General features: G+C 40.7%; 1 protein-coding gene across 3 annotated transcripts in view; it reads left to right on the top strand.

The window, feature by feature from the left end:
- SGCD (sarcoglycan delta) overlaps positions 1–27,159 on the top strand; it is a 345,029-nt gene that overhangs the window by 276,556 nt on the left and 41,314 nt on the right. For all 3 annotated transcript variants that reach the window (XM_084295349.1, XM_084295350.1, XM_084295351.1), the window contains exons 5-7: positions 8,871–8,958; positions 11,354–11,473; positions 25,994–26,066. In XM_084295349.1, coding sequence (XP_084151475.1) covers positions 8,871–8,958; positions 11,354–11,473; positions 25,994–26,066 — 281 coding nt within the window. The remainder of the gene's footprint in view (positions 1–8,870; positions 8,959–11,353; positions 11,474–25,993; positions 26,067–27,159) is intronic.

The raw sequence follows: 27,159 nt of genomic DNA, 5'->3' as shown, positions 1-27,159 counted from the left end.
GACCATAACTAGGGCAGCTCGAGGCAGCAAATAGGTTGTAACTTAGCACAAATCCATAGTCCTGCTGCTGTGACACCTCCTGTATACAAGGATCAGATCGGTGTGAGCTGCCTCTCAGCCTGCATGTGAGCAGCCACTGCAGTTAGACGTTTCTGTGGAAGAATTCAAATAAATGAAAATAATGAATGCTTGGCTGATTTGTAGTGGGAAGTGGTGATCAGCATGCTGAGAACCCAGGACTGCTGCTCTCCTGTTTAAGAGCACTGCAATTTCTCGTTTCCTGCTTGGTTTGTGCAAGGGAGAGTCATTCCCCAGTAACACCAAGTTAATCATCTGAACGCATTTGATCAACTCCAGTATAATGCCTTTGGGTGATCTCAGAGTGCAGCAAAGGTCTTGAAGCATTTTCAAACTTATTTGGTCATTTTACAAGCTGTGCTGTTCTCTTGTCTTCTGTCTTCAGATGTTGGCTGAGAGTGTCTTGCCAGAGGACTTCTGATGCTGAGCATGGTGCCTCTGATCCTTTCAGGTTCCAGCCCAGGGAGCCAGCAATGCTCAGCTGAGTCTTTGCCAATGCCGAAAGTTTTGTGGATGTGCAGCAGCCTTCAAATGTTACAAATCCAGATTTTCTACCCCCATGGGCACTGAATAGAATTCTAACATGCACAGTTGCATTTAATTTTCATGTGTATGTCTATTGGTTTCATCATGTCATCTGTGTTTTTCTTTGTATTATAAGCCAATGGAAAAAAAAAAAAAAAAAGGAAAATAATGGCAAAGAAGTCAAGGCATATGTAATGTTTCAGAGATTTTTTTCAGTGTTGTTTTTAATGTCAGCAGACATGGTGTAATTTAATTTTCAGAAGAATCTCAGCTGCAAAGCAGCTGATTAGGCATCTTGAAGAAGCAGCCGTGCTCACTAAGTGCTGTGTTTGTGAGATTATTACTGGAATTCTTTTAAAGAGAGAAATCCCTAGATTGCCAAAAATAAATCACTTTGAAGGATACAAAACCCCTTGGGTAGCCATCCAAAACCAGAATCCAGCCATTTAGATCTCCCATCACAGACCTGCTTTCTTTGCACTTTAAAAGGAGAGTCAGAGATGTAATTGCTTTAATATATCAGTGGGAAATTTATCTTATGTTTCTATTGTTTTAAAATGAATTCCAAGAAATGCCATAAAAAGGGGGGGAGGGGGACTTGTAGTGTTGGACATAAAACTCCAACATGTGTATTATCCATTGTGTATTATATATGCTGTGAAAATATGTTGGATGAGAATAGTATTTTTACATAACTTTTCAGAGCTGCACAGTACAATAACAGATATCTTTCTGCAAACATGACTGCACGTTGTTTGCATAGAAGGGACTTGAGTGTTTTGTTTTTAAGTATTTAAGTACTTAATAAAATGTCAGAGGTTAGAATCCAACGCATTGAGTCACCTCACGACTTTCTAGATTTATGTCTTTGAGTGCCAGTTGCAGGTCAGGGCTCTATCAGCTCTGTCACTGATCCAGGTTACATGACTTGGGTGCATTACAATTGTGAAAAGAGTTTGTTTCTAGGAAGAAATGGATATGGACTGCATTTTGTTACCTCTGCACTCGACCTATTGCTTCCTTCCTGAAAGTAATCATCTTTAGACATAAATATAGCATGTACTGGGGCATTTTGTAGCTTTCATTTTAATCTGTTTGTTATCAATTCCATTCACAGTTTGTTTTCATTCTGCTGTGAAAAGCTTACACTGTCAAATCAGAAGTTTTACTGAAAAAGGGATTTAGTTACATGAACATTATATCCAACCATTTGAAGGACAAAGTTAAGATCAGAAAAGACTCGGTGATTAAACAACAAAAAGCATGTTCGAATAATATTAAAAGATGTTTTCAATCTAACACCTAGGGATTTAGCTACTGACTTAAATTTTTGTGCCAGAAGGCTTCTGGGCAAAATCCTGTTCTTGTTGTGGGGAGCTATATCAGAAACAGAAGGAAGATCTATTGGTTTTTCTTTTGTATGGCAACTTAAATGGAAACAGTGATGGCTGGCTTGCAAGTTTGGCCTGAAGTCCATGGTTTCTCGTGATGCAGATGAAAGCTAGGCTGCTTCCAAGCAGGATCTTAGGAGTTCCAAGCTGAATACTCCCAAATTTGTCTTCTTCACAGCCAACGATAGATGCTGCCCAGCGTTCTGTCTGTTCGTTTTTCAGGAGGTGTGCGATGTCTGTACAATGTTCTGGTGAGGTTTGCTGTGATTCACAGTGGTGCCAGTTGCTTGATCTGCAGCATCTGTTCTGAATTCTGAGGGTTTTTTTCAACCTGATTATTTCCTCACTACTCTCTGTTTTATGAGGACAGCCCTGAGCTTCTCAATCACCAAACACTCTCCAGTGTATGCTAGGGATCAGGTCCAGGACTGTTTTGTTTGAGTCTGTGCTCGCAGCATGCTCTGGACTTTTCTGTGGGTAGGAAACTCTGCATTTAGTGTTGTGTAGTGAGAGCTTTATTGGTGCTTCCCTTTGAAGGATGAGCAAGTTACATCAGAACTCACAACACCGGATCAGTGATGCTAATGGAAGCTTGTCTGTGTCAACTGACCAGAAGGGACAGAGTGAGGATTAAAAAGCCACCTTTGCTGGTAGGTCTCAGGATGCGCCTGACAACTGCAAATACGACCTTGCACGCAGGGCTGTGCCACGGACAGCCTGTGCTGCTTGGGTCTGGGTGCATTAGAAAATCAGCAGAGGTGATATTTTTGTGAGTTTTCATTAGAAAAGTTTCCCATTCTTGGTGAAGGTTGTCTTGCACCCTGAAATGATTGCTTTTTGTCTCCATTTACAGGCAGTGACTACTTGCTACTCCAAAACAGACAAAACCGTGAAAAGTTACCTCATACCCCAAATATCCGGGAAATGAGATTTGGAATGAACCAAGAACGGGAGATTTCTAGCAGCATGTTGCTATCTGTCCCCAAACCAATAACAAAGCAGTAGAGCCGCAGCAGACAGCGAGGTAGGATTGTGTTATTCACAGGCAAATGTGCCCGTATCTGATTGAAGGTGAATTCTGGGTGAAGCACTGTAAGTTTGCATAAAAACCATATATGTACATTTTTGTGTACTCAGCCCATGCAAACTATGGGTTATACCCAGTCCACTTCCTCTTCCCAGTCTTCACAAGAAACTGCTGTCAGGATTTCCCAATGATCTTTTAAGGGAAGAGTTTAAGCATTATACAAATATTTATAGAGTATCTTAAAATAACAAGCCTCTTGGGGGGAAAAGCAGCTGTCTGTGGCACCACTGCACGACACTGATCTGGTCGATTAGAGCTGTGCTGTCTGGAAAGAGTTTAAATTGCTGCTGGTCCAGGGCTCTGTGCACAGGGGGTTGTTTGCAAGTAGTTTCACTGCCTGCCTGCAAGACACAGCTGCGTGGCAGCTTCTTCTTACCTGCAACATCAGCAACAGGGGATTTTTCTCCTCAGGACTCGATCTCCTCCACCTGTGTGTGTCTGTGAGTTGTCTCCACCATTGGAGACACAATGCAAAGGGCAGGTACCATCGCTGTTAGTGCAGTTATTGCACGTAGGTGTAACAGTAAGACTGCTTGGGCTTCGTGAAGGGAATGTATTTGATATAACCCCCCACAAATGCTTCCTATCCATCAGCAGCTCTTTAGAGCTGCACTCAAGGGTGCAGGGAAGTGAATGAGCTGTCCGTGGCTGTCGGCCAGGTGAAGAAGTGCTTTTGCTCTCGTAGTGGGCTGTCAGGTTGCTCTCCAGAAATCAAGCTTTTGCCCTCTAACAGTCCAGCTGTGTACAGAGCACTAGGTTTTCTTTTGTATGTCAGTGAGACGTGTAGATGAGCAGGAAAATGGTGCTCTGAGTGGCTTCTCCAGACTGTTCTTTGCCAGGCTGGGTTAAACTTTAATGTTTTAATTTTTCCCATTACTATTTTCAAGCCTGAAGGAAATCCACCATTTTCATTATTTCCACAAGCTTCATGTGCACTTAACTTGAAGACTCTTTGAATCCATAAGATCAAATCAAAGCTATTGCTTTTAACTGTCCAAAATACAGAGGCATGGACTGTGATGCATTATTTTAAAATTGCCTGTGAAAATTTAGAAAGATTTGCACCTGCTTTTAATAGTTCCCTAAAACAATCTAAAGACATCTGTTAAAGTATTGACTTTTCTTAAAGACAGCACTGGCTGAGATTGCTTCAGCTGCAAATTTGGGTTGTCAGTCAAAGTACTTTTTCTGGTTTGGTCTTTGATCTATGAGTTTTTAGCATCTCTTCCACAGAGAGCCAACAAAACACCTAGTGAGCTGTTAGGGCTTGTTTTGCCATGTGTTTAGCCTAGCAAACAAGCTGTCGATACCTTTTGCAGTCTTCTGTGTTTTACTGAATACCTCACTGCTTAGTGGGAAAACAAGCTACACTATTTTGACGTAAATTTGCACTTTACAGATCCTTTATTCTGCAGCGTATGTCCAACATCTTAATATATTGAATAGCTGGGGTGACTTCTGCCTGCAAATGTTTGCATTATTGTTGGGTCTGCTAATGAAGGGCTGGACTAATGGGCAGAATGATGTGTTTACTATGTAGGATTTTCTGCAGAGGTGAATAATAGATTTGCCATGGGGTGGAGATGGATAACCAACCTAGAGAGTCCCTAAAAGATCCCAGCCTCACATTTTCCCCAGAAATGGAACAGCAGGTGGAATCCTCTGTCAGCATTCTGCAAGGAAAATGCTTGAGATAAGCCAGAAGCAAATGGGAAAACATGCAGAAGGGAAAAAAAAAAAAAAAGTCCTTTTCCCATCCATGTCTCTAGTTCAATTTCTTCAGCCAAATGAACAAAGTGATCACTGGAAAGAAACAGTAATGTCAAACAGCATCAGAAAGGAGTGACTGATGATTTCATTTGCAGTGTCACACAGTAGGGTAGATTGGAGGCAGCTCGGTGCAGTGCTATGGGGTGGCTAAAATGGACATGAACTACAACTCTGCTAACTTGCTGCAGCACTGAAGTTAACGGAAGGCCATGGTAAAGGGATTAAAGTTTCAACAACCAACTCTGGGCATAAAGAGTGTGTCAGTACCAGCACTTGGCTGAGAGAAGCCCGTGTCTGTGCTAAGGAAAGGTGCAGGGAAATCTTGCTGTACTATTTGTGATTGAGGGGAAGAAGAACAAATGACAGAGAAAGAGATTTCTCAGCACATCAGATAGCATGCAAGCAGTGAAATATGTTGGATTATTGTGTGATCAGAGATATCAGATTTAGTTTATCTAAAATGTGCTTTCCTGAAGAATGGGGTAGAACCTCTTTTAGAGAAACTGGTAGACAAACAGAAAAAGATTATTTTCTCTACTTTCAGAACCGAAAAGAATGCTAAATCCAGCTTTCAGTTCACTTCAGTTTTCTTTGCATCATGTCCCAGAATAAAATATGTATAATTTCTTTGATATTATTTATCTGGAAAGATTCTAAACTGGTTTGTTACATATTGTACTTCAGAAACATGGTATGTCTCATACTTGCAGTCTTATAAGTACAACCATTCTTGTTTGTTTGTTTGTTTTTTTATTACATGCTAATATTCTAACTTTAGGTCTATGAAGTTTGTGGTGATATTACTTTACTGCACGTAATTATTTTTATCGTGGTGATGATGCCATGTTGATATCTAGATTTCCATTTGCTCAAGCACATCAGCATACTTAATTTTGTGTCATGATAACATGAAATGCTAGGAGAATTGAAAGGTTTCCACTTTTCAGTTATAATTTCTAACCTCTTTAAGAATATTTTAACATGTTTTTTTCCTACGTGATTGAAGGAAATTGGCATCATCACTAAGCTTGCAACAGGGGACTGTTTTTTAAATGTTCAGTGTGTAAAATATGTCAGTGTTGTTACCTTTGTAAACAGAAGATGATGGACACAAAGTCTGCAGAATTTTCAGCAGAAGAGAGTAATTTTTTTTAGCTCTTTTTCATTACCTAATGGAAGAAGAATTATGGAAATGAGAGCGGGCATTGCATTAAGTTCTTGAAATGTTCCTTCCCTGCAGACCAATAAAAACATAACTCTTCCATTAGAGAAATCTAGTTTTTTGAAGGCTGCATGAATCTGAGCTCTGAATCAGTGAATGAGATGACTGTGCTAGGATAAGCGTTTCAAGTTCTGATTATGTATTTTAAGTCTTCCGTAGGTGGATGCCAGCTCTTAGCTTGTCTTGTAAGACTTCTTTGGAGCAACTTTTTCTGAAACTCTTTTTATATCGGTTACTTGGCTCATCGTGCACTACTTCTGTAGTGAACCTCCTGTTATGAAGAACAGTAACAGAGCTTCAAAGCCAGCCAGTCATGGGGCTTGAATGATTTTTCCTACCTTAATTTGAACTAGAAGGTTTCTTGGCCTTTTCAATACACTCTGTGTTTACATAACTCCATAAACAAAAGTCAAATAGTGCAAATCAAAAATGTGACCTTTCTGTGCTACATATCGCATGTTTTTATAGTGGTTATAATCTCATCTGCAGCTATAGTTCATGCGGGTTGTAGCTGTCTGCCTTTAAAAATATCCTTCATCTGTACATGTGAAATGAAAATGTAGCAGTAAGCTGCTATCCCTAAGGGTGTTCAAATTAGGTCTCTGGTTAGGGCTGCGGTGAATTAATGCCAGAGGAGAAAGGTCTTCAGGTGAAGGTAATCCTTTATCCATGCTATTAACCATAAAATGGTAATCAACGTTAACTCCTAGGAGCTTGGGAAAAGAACACAAAAATTAATTATAAAAAAAAAAAAAAAAGCAAAATCATTACCAGTCATTTCTATTGCTCTTGTAACTTATTAATAATATTTCAGTTTCAGATACTGTAAAACATATCACAGAGGTTAAAAGGATGATTTGTCCTTATTTAGTGTATGAAGAGACAGAGACACCAAGAGCTTCTGAAACTTGCCCGAGGTCTGGAAGTTGTTATGTAGAATTCTTTCTTTTTATTATTTTTAGTTTTGCATTATAGTTTAGTTGCAAATAGTCCGAATGAAGCCATAATGGTCTAGCTATAACTGAACAAATAAATCCCATTTCTTCCTTCCTTTTTTCTGAAAGGCTGATCTCCTAGGTACATGCAGCACAAATACTTAAAGCCACAAATGTAATTATTGTGAATATTTGTTCACACGTGGGGTTGTTTTGGGTGGTATTTTTATGTGTTGTTTTTTTTTTTTTTTTTTTTTTTTTTTCTTCAAGCACTGCTGCTGGGAACTCTTCACCCATCACTACAAGTGCCTCTTGAAGCTCTGGTCCATCACAGGACCCCAGTGAGTGCATTTCTGTGCTCCTGTTATGCTTTATATGCAGGCAACGTAGTTCTTCTGCCATGACCCAGAAAGATCGCATTTATACAAATATTTATTATATTCCTTATAAAATCAGGAGGCCAAGAGAATATGCCTGACCTATACACTCCTGAATGTTCATTCCTAATGGAAATACTTCGAAGCAGTGGGAATAGACCTTGATGTAAGAAGTGCATGAACATCAAATTTTCACCTCCTTGCTGTTTTTCTTACTGTTGTATCCTCTCTACCAATGCTCCGGCTCAGTTGATTAAAGAATTTATTCAGCTGTTTGCTTTAGACATTATGAAGACGTACTAGCAGTGAATTTCCACCCCACGTGTTAGACTTTTGGCTGGTTTAAGTTGGGGTCATCCTGTGTTTGTGCCTTAGGTGGCTAATGGCCCCTAAGAAAACCACCTGTGTGGACTGGGGCTGCCTGTAGAAAACACAAATTCCCAGGTGTCTTGGACACGTTTCCACACAGAAGGAGCCAGATGGTTTTCGCTGTGGGTTTTCTTTGGCTTCACTCTGCGGGAGAAATACCTGAGACGGATGGTGCCAGGTAGCTGTGTGGCTCCTGTGTGTTAACAGCTGCTCTAGCTTCTTTTTCAGAGGTATATTTAAAGCATAAAAATGAAAAATGGGAAGAAATCTGTGTGGTGTGGGGAAGGCTTCATGTCTTGTGTATCTCCAGACCTGATGAGATGGGTCTGGTATGAAGCAGTACGTGCTGGCTTCCCAGTCTGGATGGTAGTGGTTGTAAGTGCTGGATGGTTCATAAGTGCTTTGGGATCAAAGGTAGTTTCAATATGTTAATAAGGTTTTCTCATTCACAGCTCCCTGGGCACAGCTCACTCACGTGTCCGTGAAGTACTTATACGCAATCACCCATCACAGTCGTCTCAAGCTGTATGCAGTATTGCAGATTTGACTGTGAAATGCACTGCTGTAATCAGCCTTCCAAAATACCCTGAACTTCAGGACGCTTAGGTCAGGTCCTATATGATCTGCATGTTCTAAATAACAGGTTGGTTGGTTTACACCGGCATTAAAGCTAACCATCCCTAAAACAAGGCTAGTCTCTAAGATGTTTTCTGAGCCAAAAAGAGGTGTGGAGTATGGTTTCAACCTGGACAATAAAAATTAATGCAGCATCAGGAGCTGACATAAATATAAGAGGTCTCAGAAAACTCCCCTTGCACCAGCATGCTTGGAGGAGGAGTGCAAGGTTGCAGGAAAGGAAATTTGCCTGGCTTTGGGCTTCATCTGCTGCCCCTTCCAGATAAGCTTATTCTATTCTGGGTTACATCAGTACTGTGCAGTGATGGGACACACACAAATCAACACACAAGAGTACAAGCATGGTAGCCTGGCACTTCAACCCCGTCCCCAGTTCTGCAGTCATTGATGGCAGCCCAGCAGCAGCCAGGTGCCTGGAGCAGGCTGGTTTCGGGCTGCCTGCCCCCATCTCACGTGCGTGCTCTCGTGGTCTCGTTCCAGGGCAACCCACTGTACTTCCAGTCTGCCAGAAATGTGACGGTGAACATCCTCAACGAGAAGACTAAAGTCCTTACTCGCCTTGTAACAGGTAAGGAGGGGGAAAGGCTGTGTGGAGTTGTTAAGACGAGATGAAAGAGGGTGTGTTGTGGGATGCTGCGCTGGCTTCCGACAGCTCGCCGGAGGGGAGCCCAGGTGTCTTGTGAAGTACAAATGAAAACTTTGCTCTACTTTGTAGAAACAAAGCTAGAGACATGAAAGCTGTGCTGGAGAGGCAGCTGGCTGGTGCTTTCTGATAACGAAGCAGACCATCGTTTTCATTTGAAAGCCAATCCAGAGGCAGAAAGGTTAGTTGTACGACTTCAGGGTCAAGAAGAACATATGCAGGCTGACATTTCTGTCATAACAGGCAGGATTTTCCTGAGAGTCTTTTAACTTGCCTAAGATCTTGGGAACTCTGCTGGTTGACTGGGGCTGGGTTCGGACACTCAGCAATTTAGAGCTCTTTATGCTCTTCTTCAGATGAAAACTGATATTTCCAAGCATTAGTGTGTTTGATGGGTGTATGGGTGTTTCATAAATCCCCAGCACACAGCAGCCTTTGAATGGATGCATATATAATTTGGGTTGAAAGAGCCTAAAATACTAATATATAATACATACATATGATATAGGATAGATATTTATTTATTGAGATTAATCTAGGGACTGGGAGAAGTATTGCTCTGTGGCAGAAACAGTAATCCATAAACATGTTGTTTCTATGTGAGACTAAGTTGTTTGGTTTGCTTAAATAACATTTTGGCCTCTAGTCACAGTATTAAATAATTAAATATGCAGCTTCAGTAAGCAATGATTTAAGTGGCATGCATGAAAATTGCCTGGAGGAAGGAAATAAATTCAACCCCAAGCTCTCAGATTCTCACATTCTGAAGAACTTGTTTAGTTTGTCGGTTCTGCATATATTTTCAAGAGGGTATTTGGTTCCCTTAAGTGCCTTAATTTCATGAGAGCTCAGGAGGATGTAGTCAGTGACGTCTCCTGGCGTGATGTTGTGGTCACTGAGCTCATTTCTGCATTTGGAACAGTTTTGGTTCATGAGTGGACTGAAGGTGTCATCCCGTGTTGTGTGTGCTGCACTGATGAGTATGGAGGCAGTTAATGAGTGAGGCACAAATCAAACATAAAGCTTGAAAGTACTTAATTTTCTCACAATGGCTGCAGTTGTTTTTTTTAATATAAGTTTTGCTGCAGAATTAGATGTACAGGGATCTCACCTTTCTGCAGTCCAAACCACACACGTGACTCTGTGTGTGCCCTGATGCTAATACAGATGACCTGTGCAGGCAAACACTGTGTATAGATGGAGTTAGAAACTGCTTATAAGAAACGACTCGCTTTTGAGAAATGAGACTAGTCAGGAAGATGGCAAAGTACAGCAAAGCCCAGTCACAGCTCTGTGCAGTGCATGATCCAGGGAGGCTGTGGTTTGGACTGGGTTGCACAGGGTTGTTAGACAGCAATTTGTAAGAAGCTTAGCCTAGGTCAGGTAACAGAAGGGCCTGCTCTTTGTAGCCTTTCGGCCGCAGACCTGCACAGAATTGCTTGTTTGGGCAGTTGATGTTTATCAGGCTCCACAACAAAATGCTTTGCCAGAGGCTTTTCAGCACTGCACTGCACAGCAGCCTGCAGGAGAAGCAGTGGAATTAAAATAAGAGCTAAGATGTACTCATCTAAAAACTTTCTGAAATGTGAGAGACCCTGCTGTTCATCTGGGCCTGCGTACAGTTCCCTTCCCTTCATGGCTCATCCTTCTGCAGGGCCAAGATGGAAATCCTCAGCCCTTCCCAGGAGTTACCTCCCTGTGGAGGTGGGATCAAGCTCTTAAACTGCAGCTTTAAAGCAAAACACTTGTTCCTGTGGTGTTTGTTGTTGTTGCTGTTGTGGTGTTTTTATTTTTTGTTTTTATTTTTTTATTTTTTTTTAATTGGATGGTGCGTGACACCAGTATCATTTTAATACAGGCATACTTAACAGGCATGAAACCAAGAATCATTTGCACTTCAGCACCAGGAAAACATAGTCAGGAAGCAGAAGTCCTGATGCCTCTTACAGCTGTACCAATGCCTTCAAAGCGTGGTTACATTCATTGCTATTTCACATGTGGATCTGTCTTTTTGTAAAAATTTCCCAGTTATGCCAAACTTAATGGTGAATTTAAGACATGCATAAGCATGAAGAAAAAAAAAAAAAAAAAAAAAAAGAAAGAAAAGTTGTTATTTGGGTAGAAAACAGTACCCTTTTCTATGGAGAAGTCACCCTCTGAAAAGCACAGACCTCCCTGCTTGATGTGTCAGATGCAAGTTGTGCATGCAGAGCTGTTAGGGTAATCTCAGAAAATGGGGTTATTAAATGTATGAAGCTACTGTGTGATTTTCTTACACTTTTTCACTAAAAGCTTATGCTAAATCTCTTCTTCTCTCTAGGTCCCCAAGCAGTGGAAGCACACAGCCAAAAATTTGAGGTGAAAACCCTCTCTGGAAAATTGCTGTTTTCTGCAGATGACAATGAAGTAGTAGTCGGAGCAGAGAGATTGAGAGTTTTAGGTAAAAGATTACTTCCTAAATCGCTGTTTTAATATGTACCTCTTCAAATTTTAGAATAGTTTTGCCTGACTTTCCTTCATGCTTGTGGAAAGCTTCATTTGGATACAAAGCCTTTCACTGTCTTTATCACTTTGAATCTTCCCCGGGGAGATAATGGTCAGGAGTTTCTGTCTGAGGAGTTTCTTAACTTGCACAACATGTTATTTCCTCTGCAGAAAAAAACTCCCCTGTAAGTGGTTTATCTGGAGCAGCTTTAAAACCAGCTTTGGAAACTAAACAACTTTATCTCTAGAGTTTAGGTTGAGGGACAGCGTGGGATCACTGTAAGGATGCTTCCATTGCTGCAGTCGCTCTCTGCACTTAGGGAAACCTCAAGCTTTGTATTTTTAATTTCACCAATTTTCACCAGTTCCTTCTTCATTCTAGAGCAAACACTAAGGGGGAGACCTGCAGTGAAAATGTAGGTATGAACTAGGATCCCATATGCATTCTCCAAATAGTTTGCTGGCATTTATACAGATTAATCTTTCCTAAGCCAGATGTGAGACCATGTTGAGCATCTCTGAGCCATCTCCAGCTATGCTTATGAGTATGATTAAATGTCCCATGCATGGGATGAGAAACACACGTTACCCGTGATGTGGCCTCTCCATCCCCATCTTCCTTTCAAGACAGACAGGGTAGCTTGAACACTTCCTTTCCTATGCTGGGTCTGCCCCCCCAGCTGACCTGCCTGCTAGGCTTTATATTGGTAGTTCATCATAGAAAGTGGGGATATACTTTGGGTTTGAGACTGGGATTGTTTAATTTTTTTAATTTTTTTTATATTTTTTTTTGTAGAGAAAATAAAGTTCTGGTAATTGTAGAATTTTAAAATGCATTTGAGAGTTCTGTGAAATTACCTCATACGAACTTGAATTCTTTTGCTCTCCAGTTCAAGCCAAGCTCGTGTCTAAGGATCATAAATGAGATTTCATATCCAACCCTTAACATTTTTTGTTACCCTATGCACTGCTCTAGATGGTTTCCTGTTTGTAGAAAGGCCAAGGGTGGCTCTTTTGAATTGTAAGTCACTGTTGGCACATACTGGACCAGTTTAGTCATCGGGTATACAAAAATTAGATGAGTTTTATTGGATAAATGTTGAACTTCAAAAAGTTACAAGTGTCTTTTTTTTAGTAGAAAACTTTGAAAAGGACCATTCAAAATATGTGCAGTATTTCAGAGCTGGGGAGTGTTTGTCACAGTCCATGTTCTACTAATCTCCCTTCACACTGCACCCTTCAGAACTCTGTAATCATAGTCTTTGTGCAGGGTAGATGAATTCAGAAAGCAACTGTTTTAAGTGTTTTCCTGGAAAACTTAAAATGAGAGAGATTTATATAATTGATTCTTTGAAAAACAAAACCAAACTTTTACTTACAAATTACAAGTGCTCCTTTTCAGGTTAGGTACTTACAAAAATATTGCTTCTTATTTGATTTCTGCTTTGGAGAAACCAGCAATTATTTTTAATAGTTATTTTGAATTTCTGCCTTGTCTTAGTCTCCAGAATAAACAGCATCAAAAATATTGCTAGCCACTGTAGTGCACTTTATTTTTATTTTGCAACTGTGTGTTTCTTAGGGTTTGTTTAGCTTTTGCAGAGCTATCAGAAAAGAAAAGATAGAATGGTATCACAGATTATGTTACGTGGTGAATATTTCAATGACCTTGAACTGAAATGCTTTCAGAGTTCATGCTTGGCTTTGTTTTTCTCCAGCTTTGCTTCCCTGATCTAATTATATCTCCAAAAGTGGTTGCCATGGCTGTTTGCCATGCTGGGAAGTATTACACCATATGTTCATATTTCTTCCAGTGTTTTTGTCTGCACTTGAGGCTAGTCCAACTTGTAGTACACAGACAAATTCCTTTGATCATTTTTCTGGTGTTTGGGATCTCAGGTGCTGCCGGTATGTGTCTGTTGACACCTATCTACACTATGTAAATAATCTCAACTTGTTCTTGTTATTGCCGAGCACGTACTTGTTACAGAAGGAAGTGTGTGTCTGCAATCTGGCATGAAAGTCATCTCACAGAGGTTAGAGCAGCAGTTATTGGACCTGTGGCTAGCTTTTAATCTTGTTAACGATAATTACTTTTTTCTTTGTATGCTCTTCAAAGTTGATTCTGAAAGTTTGTTCTACAAAGTAATGCTGAAGCTTTGACGTGAGACAAGAGTTGCTGTTCTTTTTCAGAAATAGACTCTGATTTGGGTAGCTAAAGGAGTTTTCAACATTAGCAAGGCATTAAAAAAGGAGGAATATACAGAATTATTGATAACAAACAGATACAAGTTGGATGTATGTTGCATTTGATGGGGATTCCAAAATTGCATTGTATGGATGGTGCAGATTATCAAATAAAAGTGCTTTTTATTTTAATTCCTTTTGGAGGGGTTATTTCTGAATTTTAACCACTAAAGGACACAGAACGACGGAGCTGATCTTCTCTTCTTTGCTTGCATGATACAGTTGGGAGTACTTCGATTATTGTGTTTGATTTAGTGAATCCCATCAAACCTGTCATCATAGATGAGACTGGAGGACAACAGGAACTTCTGTTTGAACACAAGTGCAGTTCTCTGAGCCCTTTGGCCATGGTCAGCTCTGATATTATCTACATAAGCTTTTCCAGACACAAGCACAAGTTCCCTCTGCCCCACTCAAAGCCAAGCGGGAGCTCAGCAGCTGTCCAGATGACTCAGAAGGAGCTCGTGTTTGCCCGTAAAAAGTCATGTAGAAACTGAGTCTTTTGCGAAATCTAGCTTGCCCTTTTTATTCCAAGCTCATTTGTCAGTGCCTGCAATTGCCCAGCTGTCTCCTCCACTCTCATCCAGGGATAGGATGGCAACACGTCCTCACTTTTAGCATTACTTTCTTTTACAGTCCTCACTCCTGTAGCATTTGAGCAACTCGTGATCTTTGAAAAGACGCTACCATAAATCTCAGAGCAGTTATCACACCTCTGGACTGCAACTCTTTGTTTCCTTTTGCAAGGTTTAGATTTTGAAGGCAGACTCTGCTGCCACTCTTCCAACCGGGTGGCACTGTGGTGCTGCTTAAGGGGTGCTGTGTGGCACAAACTGCCCAGGCTGAGCCCACAAACCTTCCCTGGGCTCGCCTTTGCCATGCTCAGTGGTCTGCTTTGGTAAAGACAGAGTAGATGCAAAGCAGTGCCTCACTGGATGTTCCCTGCGGGCTCATAAACACATACGGTCTGCATTATGGGAGATGAATGAGCTGGTCCTAATTGAATTCGCATGTGGTTCGTCATACGGCGGTTCCCCTTCCCTCCGCCTCCCTCCCGTCAAAACCGAAACATGTTCAGATCGTGTGAAAAATGGTTCATAAGAAATACTCTTTAGTTAAAAGAGCATTAAAAATAACTTTGATATACATTAATTACCAATTTCATTTAATAGCATATTGAACATTATAGCATTTATAAACAAAGGACAATCATAAAGCATTATTCTGACTGTTAATTAGCTCTATTTATTCTCCAGATTAGTTTTTAAATATGCCCTCTAGATGCCACTTGATACTAATTAACAGAGTTACATTATTATCTCTATACAAAAGCATTTTTAATTAAATCTAAAGCAATTTAAATTAGCATGAGTTTTTACAGAAATTAAAATCTGGTCAGATGCTTAATTTAGCCTTATAAGACAACATCTGATGACATGCCAGTGTCAGTTCTCCCAAGGGCCATGACATCTCTTTTGGAGATTATTTTTTGAAGTTTGTGTTCAGGGCAACTTGCCAGGGTACTCTGGTGTTTAATATTTATGATGGATTTATAAACTGATTTTTTAAATACTAAAATTTGTAGGCAATCCACACGCATTACAATGAGCTGAGCTGAAAACACAAAGGATGTATTCTTACAGGCTTTTGTGTTCCCTGCCTTTGAGTGGTGGAGGATGGTTTGCATGAGAGGTAGGATTGCACGGGTTGGACACTGTCCCGTTGCATATCAACTACACTTTTTAATCTTTCCTAAGATTGCCTTTTTCCTTGTGATAAGGATAGGATCAGTTACAAAGCTAAAAGGTTCCTAGTCTTTAATAGAAGAACGTGAGGATTGTTCCAAAAAATTGATCCCACACTGGATGTTTGGAAAATGTACTTCTCACTCAGACTTTTATACCACCACAGCATAACTTTTCTTCTAATGTAACATAATAGCAGAAATCTGGCTAAGGCCTTTCTCTGTGGCAAACCCTAGCTCAATTAGTCTGGCTTTCATTTTTCCAGGCTCTGAACCTGCTCTTTCTGCATGTGAAGCATGTAAGTGCTGGCCACTAAGGAGACTTTCAGAAACATTAGTTTGAGAGTATTTTTTATACTAGTTTCTCTTCAGCTGCCTGGGAATGCACCTGAAAAGGGGAATCCACTGTTGAAATGTTATTGCAAATTTATCAGTAAATTTGGAGTAACTGATCGCGAGGCACGTTTCTAGCATTTTATTTATTAGAGGTATATATTAAGGACTGTAGAGGTTTCAGTGGAGAAACATCACCAGTTAAAGCCACATAGCCCATGCTTATTATTGAAGGGTTCACTGCATGACTGTTGTATAGGAAGATCTGTTTAAATGGGAGGCTTTGGGTTGGGGTTTTCTGTTGCTCGGGGTGAGAAGATAACTTGTTCTGTGCTGCACCTTCTGCTCACAAGTCCTGGGTTTTAGTACCCATGGAAGGGTTAAAAAAAAATGTAATGTCCTTAACACTCTTGATTTGGACAGAAGGAGAACACCACTTATGAACGTGGTTAACACATGTGTCTGTGCAAACTGGCCCTACTGTCTTAAAAGCTTCACATCCACAGACATTTTTAGGGAGAATTGTACTAGCTTGATCTGGGAGGAATAAGAGAGATCCTGCATCCTGCAGAATTGCTGTTGCAATACCATTCTTGTTAAAGAACTCCATTCATATTTCCTTAATATTACAATTTTAGTAGCTTCTTGACATGCTCTTTCTAGCTTGCGTTTGCTGCAATATTTACAGCAGAGTAACTTTAATGAGTACAAGAGCAGTTATATTTCATGAAAGCCATCTGCAAGGTTATTTGACTGGTATCAGTCATTTTGGAAGGTGGTGTAAGATAGAAATTTTACAACTTCCAGGAATTACCACCCATTTTTGCTGCCTGCACCCTTCTTCAGAAATGATTGCTTATGGGTCGGGACATGCACAGTTGCCCTTACAGCAGCCATTACGGTTGCAAAATGGTATTTTGCCGATTTGTTTATTGCAGACTGAGGGACTTTTGTAGCCAAATGTTGAAATCAGACCTGAGACAAAGAGGAAGCAGAACTTTCTGGCTTCACCATTGTGTCTGCTGCAACCTTGTGCCTGGGGGTAAATGGCAAGCTTGGATATTTCTGTTGTGGAAAAATAAAAAAAATGTCCTTTCTACAGGCTTGTAGGTGGCTGTTTCAGGAGAAACAGTGATACAATATTCATTTTTTTGCAGATTGAAATATTTTACGACTGCTATTTTTTTCCTATGCAAAAGCAGCTGAGAGGGAGTTGCATCTTGCAACTGACTCAAAGCTGGCTTGGTGCAGCCGAAACATGGCTGTGGCACCATGCTGTGCTTCTGGAAGCAAACACGGTACCATCAGCCCTGTGTCAGAGGCCTTTCCCAGTTCATCCAGTTGCAAATGAGCTCCTGCTTGCTCGAGCTGCTTCAAAGGCACCTGGACACAGCAGTTGCTCCAGAGCTCCCTTCTGTGCTCTTGGCAAGAGAAACAAGTGTGTCATGACCGTATTAGCCATGCTGCTTGCGAGGTTTGGACAGGCATTTGACCTTTTGCTGAAGATGTATGAACTTCTTTAGGAAGCGGTTATGAACACTCCCTATTCACTCTCTGTAGGTAATTAAGCAGTAATACTAATGCAGTCCTGAAGCAATTGCCAAGCTGTCGTGTGGTCATTGGTCCTATGGAAAAGGGACAGAGAATAAAATGATGAAACTAGGGAAAGATGCTGACAAATGCAGGTGGAAGATTTCAGCACAGGCACCACCAAGGCTGGAAACAACTGTCTGTAGCATTCAGACATGGCAGTGAAGTTTCATCAAATCTCTTTGCACTCATTGCATTGCTGTGGTGCTGAAACACAATCTTGTTCAGCAAAAGTAAGGAGCAGCACGAAAAAATAACATTTTTCTGTCAGTGATTAAAACCGCAAGAAAATTCTTCTTTGCTCTCACTTAGGAATTGTGCTGTTGCTGTATCAAACTAAAAGTCAGGCATGAGAAAGTGATTTAATCAATAATCAGAAGTGACAGAGAAGGGATTCAAAACCCTTACAGAAAAATAATAAAACAAACAAACAAACAAACAAAAATGGTTTCGTTGAACTGGGTTGTTTATTCCTCCGAGAGATTGGGGTGGACTTTTTGGATTCTTTCTTAAAAAATATATATATATATATATATATACATATACCTATTGAGGGCAATAGGTATATGTAGGTATATCTGTTGTCCATTCCTTTTAATGGTGAATTCAAATAACATTGCCCTTCTTCTACAAAATCCACTTATCCAGATTGTAAACTTGTCTTTTGTTGGGGAGAACAATGTGTGTCGGGACGGAGATATACCAAGATTTTTTTTGCGTGTTTGCTTTTACTTCAAAGTACATCCCAGGAAAAAAGGCTAGAATTTATGTAAAGTGTATAGGCTTCTAGTCCAAGCTGAAATGTGTGTTCAGATTGTGTTACCTTAATCCTGTTTAAGGAAAAAAGAATCATCCACCATCAGATTAATATTGATTAAATGTCACAAGGATTATGAAAGGAGCATACTGTACACTTACCAAGCACTGAAATCAAGTTTAAAAGTGTGGCAGATTTATGTTTTATTTCCTAAGTGTCTTCCCCAGCCTTCACAACCCTGATCTGTTTGAAGCAGAAAGAATATTCTCCTTGATAAATTTCCACTGGGTATTCCCACTTCAGGTGCTCTCCTGAGTTTCTTTGCAACATTACACAAGAATGCCAAGAACAGCTTCAAAGGAATTCAGTGATGACATTGCTATTGTTGAGCTGCAGAAAGTGTTGAAGGACCCCAAAACTACAGGAGATGGAAATATCTAGAGGTCAGTGTAGGTTGTATCAACTCTTCTTCATATGTATTTTCTCAGTTTGGGTACAAGCCCTTCATTTCTTTTATATTATTCCCTTTGTATTTCTCAGACAATCAACCACTGAAGCTAGGCTGTTGAAGTTCAACATGTCTACAGCCACACGCACCACTAATGATCTGCATGCTCATCTTAGAGCTTTCAGCTCATCTTATTGTTTGCAAGTTTTCTAGCTTAAAAGCAGGCTCCATTTATTTCTTAGGACTATGAGTCAGATAACTTCTCCTCCACCCAGCAGAGCTGGTGGTGCTGGAGTCACAAGGAGTTCCCATCTGGCATGACTCAACCACAGCCCAGTGCACAAGGGTTGATTCACTCCCCATGTGCATACAGTGCCAAGACAAAAACATGAAGTTTGTGTCCTTCAGATATAGATGTGAATGAGACAAAAAGATATTTGCTAACAGATTCTAAATAATTTATATTGCATTTTTATTAAAAACACATTTGATGCTGTACATGATTCATTATATGGATTGTCCTTAAAAGAACAACTCCCCAACACTTTGACAGTGAAGGTAATCAGACAGACCTTTGAATAAACCATTTTCATCCTATACTAGAAAGAAATATGAATGAAGCTTTATGTCTTTTGTTCAATGCAGTGGCTTAACCTAGCCATGTTATTATTGTTAGGCCCTGAAATAGCACTCATTGATTTCAGATTTGATGGGATTCAAGGGGAGCAACAGCAATTACTATGTTCATCCATTTAAAAACATAAATTAGGGATGAATAAGGCTTTTAAAGCTAGGAATTAAAAGAAGTGGGCACAAATCATTTCTACCTATATTGTATTGGATTTACTTCCCGGACATCTGTTTGCCCAGACACCTTCCTGAGACTACCACATATTACCCCAATGAGACTTACAGAGGAGAGAACCTCATCAGATGAGTATTTTCATGAACAAATTGCTGAATGCGTCCTGATCAATAATAGTGGGAATGAAGGTAGCTTCTGGAGATCATCAGCATGCTATACATTGCCTCTTGACTTTAGCTAGAAAAAAAAGTCAGAACAAATCTTTTTTTCTTCTCCCCTCATTTGCACAGTACTATGTTAAGGTAGTGTGCTAAGGAGAAGACAGACTTAAGCCAACTTAATCACCAAGTTTGTCACAGGCCTTTGAGATCCTGGTTTCATTATAAAACAGAGATATGTAATATTCAGGTGTACTCTGGATCTGGAATTACTACTTGAAGAACACATGGAGTGGGAAAGGAAAGCGTCCTTTACAAAGAAAAAAAAAAAAAAAAGGAAAGTGAAGGAAAGTGGGGAATGGCTAACCAGGTGTATTTCCACCTTAGTGGAACCCTGATTTTTCTCCCTTCGTGTTCTGTTCACCCCCGAGTGCTGTTCAGCTGATTGCCACCTAACCTTGACAGCAAGAGCATCAATCATTGGTCTAAAAATATCTATTGTGACTTTGCATTTGGACTCTTCTCTCTGTTCCAGCTGATAGCAGTGGAAGTCTAGAGCAACAGTTTTGTACAGAGGGAGCAGGATGTGAGCGGTGTCCCGTCACAATGGCAGGAGCCCAGTTCTGGCTGGAGAGAGACACCTTGCACTAGGGAAGGTGCCAGGACAGTGTCATTCAGCTCAGGAACCTTTGCAGGGCACGGGAAAAACAAAAGGCAGCTGGGCAAGCTCAACTGTTGGTTCCCACTTTCCATTTGTTGGATTTGTTGCTGGCTAAGAAGATGCATGATCTAGCTGAGATGTGCTCCTTTCTTGGGGCATTTGTAATTTCTTTCTCTCCTACAGATTTACTGACATCCAGCCATTACTGAGATCACACCAGAGCCTTTGCCTTGCTGGGATGTTAGTAAACTCCCATATTTTTTCTCACAAAGCTCATGAGATTGATCAGTTAATTCCAAATTGGATGAAGAGGGCTAACGCTTCAAAAGATGCTCTTCAGCAGGAGACTGGTAGACCAACATACAGATACTTAACATAACGCTTCTGCTTTGTTTCAATGCAAAACTGGGATTAAAAATAAGTAATAAGAAAAAGCCCAGCCCACTGACTATTTTTGTTGTTTCTACATTGGAAACAGTGAGGGCAGCTTGCCATACCTGGCATGTGCTCTGCAGAAAGAAGACGGTGTCTTCATGTGCAAGAACTGAAGCTGCTGAAGCCACGTGTTGGTGGCACTGTAGGCTCCCACAGCAGGTGCAGAATAGAATGAGGGAGGCAAGAAGAGATCCAGAAGCTGGATGTAACTCCAGCAGCTCACTTGCGGTGGTCCAACCTCAGCCAGGCTTGTCTACTGGATGTGGCAGTGGGCTTCTAAGAAACCTGAAGTGCCATGGAAAAGTCAGTCTTACTTGGCAGACCTGTTCTTGTGTGGTCTTTCTTTTGATTCTCAAAGAAAAGAAGACAAATGCAAATAAAACCAAACAGAAACAAAACTGAGACTGAACACTGAACGTTCCCTTGCTATAAAGCTCTTGCGTTCTGTTCTCACATGAAGTTAACGCATACAGAGGTCTTGGACATTTGTTCCCCAACACCTTATGCACCAGAGAGGAAAAAAAACATTCACAGAGTGAATCTTTATGGAGATTCAGAACACTTTTGGTAGATTCTGTCATATGCTTTATAAGTTCCTGACTGATTGTGTGGAATTAAGTTATTGGGCAGAGAACCAGCTAATGGAAACACATTGATGAAATCATTTTTGAGGGACATTAAATGGAACTTAAAATAAAGCTGAAATGGCTTTATGGATTTTTCAGTCAAACTGTTTATGAACATTTATTGGTGGTAAATTACAGAGTGTCAGAAGAAGGAATCAGTAGGTATGGCTTTTAATAGAAGTCGCTCTGATATAATACTGTGAGAAAGAACAGTTTATTGCTTAGGGATGTATGATACAGTATGTTTAAATACAAATTGAATGATTGTTTTCTCCTAACTGTCTTTGGCCGTTTGCAGGTAAGTTGCCCTTAGCAGCAGCAAGTCTCATAAGCTGAAAAAATATTTTCAGTAGTTTGCAATGAAATGGAAATTTTATACTATGCATTTTTTGTGGTAGATAGCAGATTTTTTAATATAATAACTCAGGAAGCAGACACTGTTATACAATAGTTAATTTAAATTTGCTTTATGCTTAGTAAAGGAAAAAGATGGATATAGTAGCTTTGCCTGAGAAGGGAGATTGTAACAGCTAATTCTTGAACAGTGGGAGGCACGCATTAGTACTGTTTGCCAAAACCCTCATTCCTTGGGTAGGGAATACTGAAAATATGTCTGTGGGAGTGCAAGACTGGAAGGCACCTTCTGGTCTTCCAAATCCTGTCCCCTCGTTTTGAGATTCCACACCTTATAATCGTGATTTTGTCAAATCTGTTGCTGTCTGTCACATCTACTCTAAGAGAAAAGCTGTTTCCATTTTTTGCTCCCCTGGTGGCTAGAAAACACCTCCTTATCTTCCAAAATATATTTGGGACCAGTTTATTGATATTTGCTTTCGTGCCAACATTGGCCTGTAGCCAGTAGTTCTTTTTCCTTTGTGTTATTTATCCTCCTAATGTATTTTACACAACATTCATATCCTTCTTTCATTGTCATGCTGCTGAACTAAAAAGTCAAGTCCTTCTAGTCTTTTGTAGGATAGGTATTTTCAATTTCTGATATCAGACAATATTTCCTTTCTCTGCACTTTCCTCAAATGAGGATGAGCTGGAGGCTGCTTAATAGTTCAAGGATTCATTGGTGATTCTTAATAAATGTGATTTTTTATTTTTTTTTATGTTTCTATGTTCCCTTTCAGTTTAATGGTTTCCTTCCCTTTGGCCCTGTCCTGCTGCTATGACTCATGAGTAGCCCTTGGCCCCTTTATGGGATGTTCCCATCCAAGAAGCATCCAATATGGAGCAGAAATCCTCACTACTTACTAAGCATATGGCCTTAGATTCATATTTTTATCTTTCACCTTCTCCCTCTCTTCTTCCACTCCCTAAGGTCACTCATTTATTTTTCCATGACATCCCAATCCTCCTCTGCAGACCCAGCATGGCCTAATTCAGTATCGACAGCATATTTCCCCCAAACTTTCCTCCTTTTTGTGCCAAGGCCTTTAGTAAAAATTTTAAATGAGGTCACTTCCTCCAGCCTAACAACTTCTCTTTCAACACAGTCCAGCACTGATGCTATCATAGCCTGGCTGGGGACTTCCATAGTGGCCAAGAGCCAGACTTTGACACAAATGTCCGTATGGAGGACATCTGGGGAGCTGCCGGGCAGAGACTGAGGCTCTTCATTGTGCAAAGAGAGAGGGGTGGTGGCATTGGGCACGCTTGAGGTATATACAATGTCAGGTAGGCCAGAAAAGATTAGAGAATGGATATTTATGGTTTCTCACGGTCCAAGGCAGAACAAGCATCCAGTGAAATCAGCAGGCAGCAAGTTGAAACCAAAAGAACAACTTCTGCAAAGTATTTAGTCCAGCTGTGAGTTCCTTGGTACAGAACTGGGGATAAATAAAATGATAGGTTCAAAAAGAGGTGAGAAAAGCTCGTTGGTGTCTCTCCAGTGGTCACAGCCAGCTCAAGGTGTCCCTCAGCTGCTGGCAGCCAGAGTCAAGGGAGGCACTGGATGGCTCAGTCCTGGTTCCTCAGCATCCCCTCGTGGCTGCTGTCCTACACAGTGACAGGGACAGGTGGCCCTGTGGGAGAGCTCGTGTTCTTAAGAGGGAATAATAAGAGGTGATACTGTCAAGGCAGTGAGCCTTATCAAGGTAGGTAGCCTTCACTTCTAATTCATATCAAAAGGGTGAAACAAAGATTTGGAAATCTCATTCCTGTTCTCAGTGCATAAAGGACTCTTCCATGGATTTGGGAATGATGAACAGAGGAAAAGAGGGTGTAAGATCTGTATGAAGGGAAAGGAAAATGAGATGGATGAAAGGAATAATAGGGTTTCTTTATTTTCGGCCTTCCTGAAATGACTACATCGGAGTCTCCATTGGTTTTGTTTCCGAAGTTATTTCCTGTGTTCAAAAAAAAAAAAAAAGAACATCTGGAAAGTTCCAGGTCATTAGAAATATGCAAAAGTTTTCCCTTATTCTTCAGACAGTTCTGGTTACTTGCAGATCATACACTTAGTGTGTAAAAATGACATAATTACCCGCATAAACAGAGTCATCAAATAAGCAATGCAAGTGGAAAGGGTGCAAGAATATCTATCTGCATCTCTCCAGCTTCACTTTCTCATCTTTCTCACCTCAAAAATCATTGTGCTATTATGCAGATATGTGCAGGCTGCGTCTTTTGCTAAGTTTCATTGCAAAGCTAATAACCAAGGCAATTGTGTGCATAAGCAGAGACTTAAATCATTTGGAAACTGTTGAGCGAGGACAGATCAGATAATAATAACCTTCATGGTTGGCAAGTTACAGCTGCTTTTGACAACTTGTAACAATGAAGACTTATAGTAAAGTTAAGAGCTAAATATCTGTATTGGGCCATAGGATCAATTTCAATTCCCAAGTATAAAGCCTCAAACTTTAGGCTGCTTTTGTCATCTTTGAGATTACTTTGCTGTTCTCTCCGTTAAAAAGTAGGGGTTGCTTTTTGTTTTACAGAGTGCTTATTTTTATTCTGATTTTCATTTAACACAGTGGGATGGTTCGGTTAATCTATTTCACTGTAAGGAAGGAGCAGTCATGTGGAAGCCACGTGTGTTTCTCACCTAGAACAGTAGTTACAGAAGGATGTTGTGTTCGTGTGTTTTGCATCATCTCAGAATATTTTTTTATTCTGTAGTGCTGACTTCCAGAGTAACAAATTTAATAGCACATCTTAAGAAAGATCTCAAATAGTGTCTAAAAGATCTTGTCAGGATCTGCAGTTGGCACCAATAGCTTTATCAAAGAAAAAATTAAGGATTTTTTTTTTAATGCCACCGGTAAAGTTTGCATTGGATAATTGGTCACATTGAATCTGAATACAAGACTGTAGGTCCAGATTCAGGAATGTACTTGCTCACTGAGTAGGCAGCTATATTGTAGAGATCAGGAAACATACATTTCTCGTGCACTGGTGTGGGTAAGACTATCATTCACATGTGTTAGCTGTGGAAGTTTCAGTGGGAGCGAGAAAGTGCCGCTGTGCTGCATGGAGCAGTAGTGACACCCCTTGGGGACTCCTGCACACAGCCCTGAGGTCTCGAGTGTTTTAGAAGTGGAATGGGTTCAGAAAAGGAGCGATAAAAAGCCCAGAAAATGTGAATCATTCATGTTCACAGGGAATGATTTAGAAAGATGCAACTTTCCAAGAGAAAGTTGAGGTGGTTGGGTCCCCATCAGTAACCAGCTACGGAAGTTGGGGATTTCTGTTCATGCAGGACCCATTGGTTGGCATGCAATGGCACGAGAAAATGTAGTGGCTGAAAGCTGATGTGAGACCAATTCAGGTTGGATACACATTTAAAAATAGGAACAATTAGACAGGAAAGGCTTACCAGAAGATGACAAAGGCTGTTTTTGGCTTAAAAATTAAATAGGAAGAGCACATCTTCTTCAAGAGACAGTCACAAAATATGGACCCGATGCAGAAATGGCTGGGTGAAAACATCCAGCCTGTGTAATGCAGGTGGTCATAACAGGGGATCACAGTGGCCTGAAACTCACGAAAGCTGTTTAGTATTACCTAGCAGTTTGCAGCTCGTAATCTAAAAGCACTCATCAAATTGGGATAGTGCTGTCCGCCCCACTGTCTGTACAAGAAAGGGGAAATGTGCAGAAGTTAAATGACTTCTGGGTCTCATGTCAAACCAGTGGCTGGACTGGGACTAGAACCTTGTCTCCTGCTGCATTTCAGCCAGAGAACACCTCCTTTCTTTTCCCCAGGAAAAGCACAGCCTGACCTGAGACACTTCCAGTGACTGAGCCGAAATTTGGTTTTCTCCTTTGAGTATCTCTCAGAGCAAAAGATAATTTCTTGACATGCATGCAGGTTCATTAATGAGGGATGTAGCTGGATTAGAAATCTGGTTACCAAGGGGGTATCTTTTCCAAGCTCACTGCATCAACTGGGTCAGCAAACACTTCACACGCTCAGGGTACAAACAGCTGCTTTTTTTTTACAGCCAGGAGTGCAGGTTGCAGGCAACTCCCAGTTGTAATCAAGGCAACCAATTTCAGGTAATCAAGGGCTGGCTTTTCCCGGGGACAGAAGCGATGTGTGCAAGAGAGAAATGGGGTCAGGGAATGGGTTAAATTGCACCTAGGTATGATTTGACAATCACTCCCCTGATAACAGCTTATAATGTTTACAATTTGTCTTCTGTTTTGTTTTGTGATTTCAGGAGCAGAAGGCACAGTGTTCCCTAAATCTATAGAAACTCCCAATGTCAGGGCAGACCCCTTCAAGGAACTAAGGTAAACTTTGGAATATGGTTTAACGGTAACTCAGGGGCACCTTGCTGGAGTTGTGCATATTGCTGGGCATCATTTCTGCTTTTGCACAGGAACTTGGGCTTTGCTTTGGCTGGCATCACCAAGGGGATGCCATGAAAGAGAAGGGATCTTCCATGTTTTTGTCTAATGTGACCAAGCTAAAGGCAATCATGGGTAATGAGAGCATCGTTTCTCCTCTGTAACACACTCTGCTTGCCCTGAGCTCAGCCTTAACAAAGAAATAGAGGAATCTTTTGCTGGTTGTGCAGGGAGGTATGGGAGTCTCTGCTGAATCACAGGGTGTAAAAATAGCCAAAATGGTAATGCTCTCCAGCATTATCTGTCTTGCAGAAATGCAAATCCTCTCTGACCTACACTGGGTCTAGCTGTGCACGTATGTCTCTGCTGAAACTTCCAGAGATACCTCTTGCTAACAGCAGTGTATCAGGAGGGAAAAATCTGCACAGTTCCTGAGAACCAGCTTTCCTACAAATAAATGCTATGCATTATATAAAATAAAATATTAAAAACAAATAAAATATAAAAAAAAAAAAAAGAAAAAGAAAAAGAAAAAAGGTCACTACAGGTTAGTTTTGATGACTACTCTCTGGAAAAAAAAAAAAAAAAAAAAAAAGATCATATGATGACTAAATCTGCAGTGAACCTTCTAGCCAAAAGGGCTGTAGGGGTTTTTCACCGGTGCTCAAATTATTCTTGCTTAGAAAGACAGAAAAAATGGAAGAGGACATCTTGTCTTTATATCTTGGTTTGCAAACACTCCTCTCCTGGAGAATGCTGGGGATAAAATAGTCTTCAGACAGCTGAAGTTGTGTACAAGCACTGCAGATTTGCTCCGGACGCACAGAGATGGGAGACAACCTCTCATTAACTCTCTCTGCTTTGATACTGGGGGTAGTTGTGGTCCAGCCTAGATTACCGTGAAAGATGAACAACATCCTGGCTGCCTTCCCTTGTGTCTATCACTAGCTTTCAGTTTCTCTCCAGAAACACTCTAATTGTTCCCAATCTGCACTCTGGGGATCACATGTCAGACCAAATGTGCACCAGTGATGTG

This window comes from Netta rufina, assembly GCF_964035555.1.
Source record: "Netta rufina genome assembly, chromosome: 14".
In the NCBI taxonomy this organism is placed as follows: Eukaryota; Metazoa; Chordata; class Aves; order Anseriformes; family Anatidae; genus Netta; species Netta rufina.
This window is presented reverse-complemented; position numbering and strand designations above follow the sequence as displayed.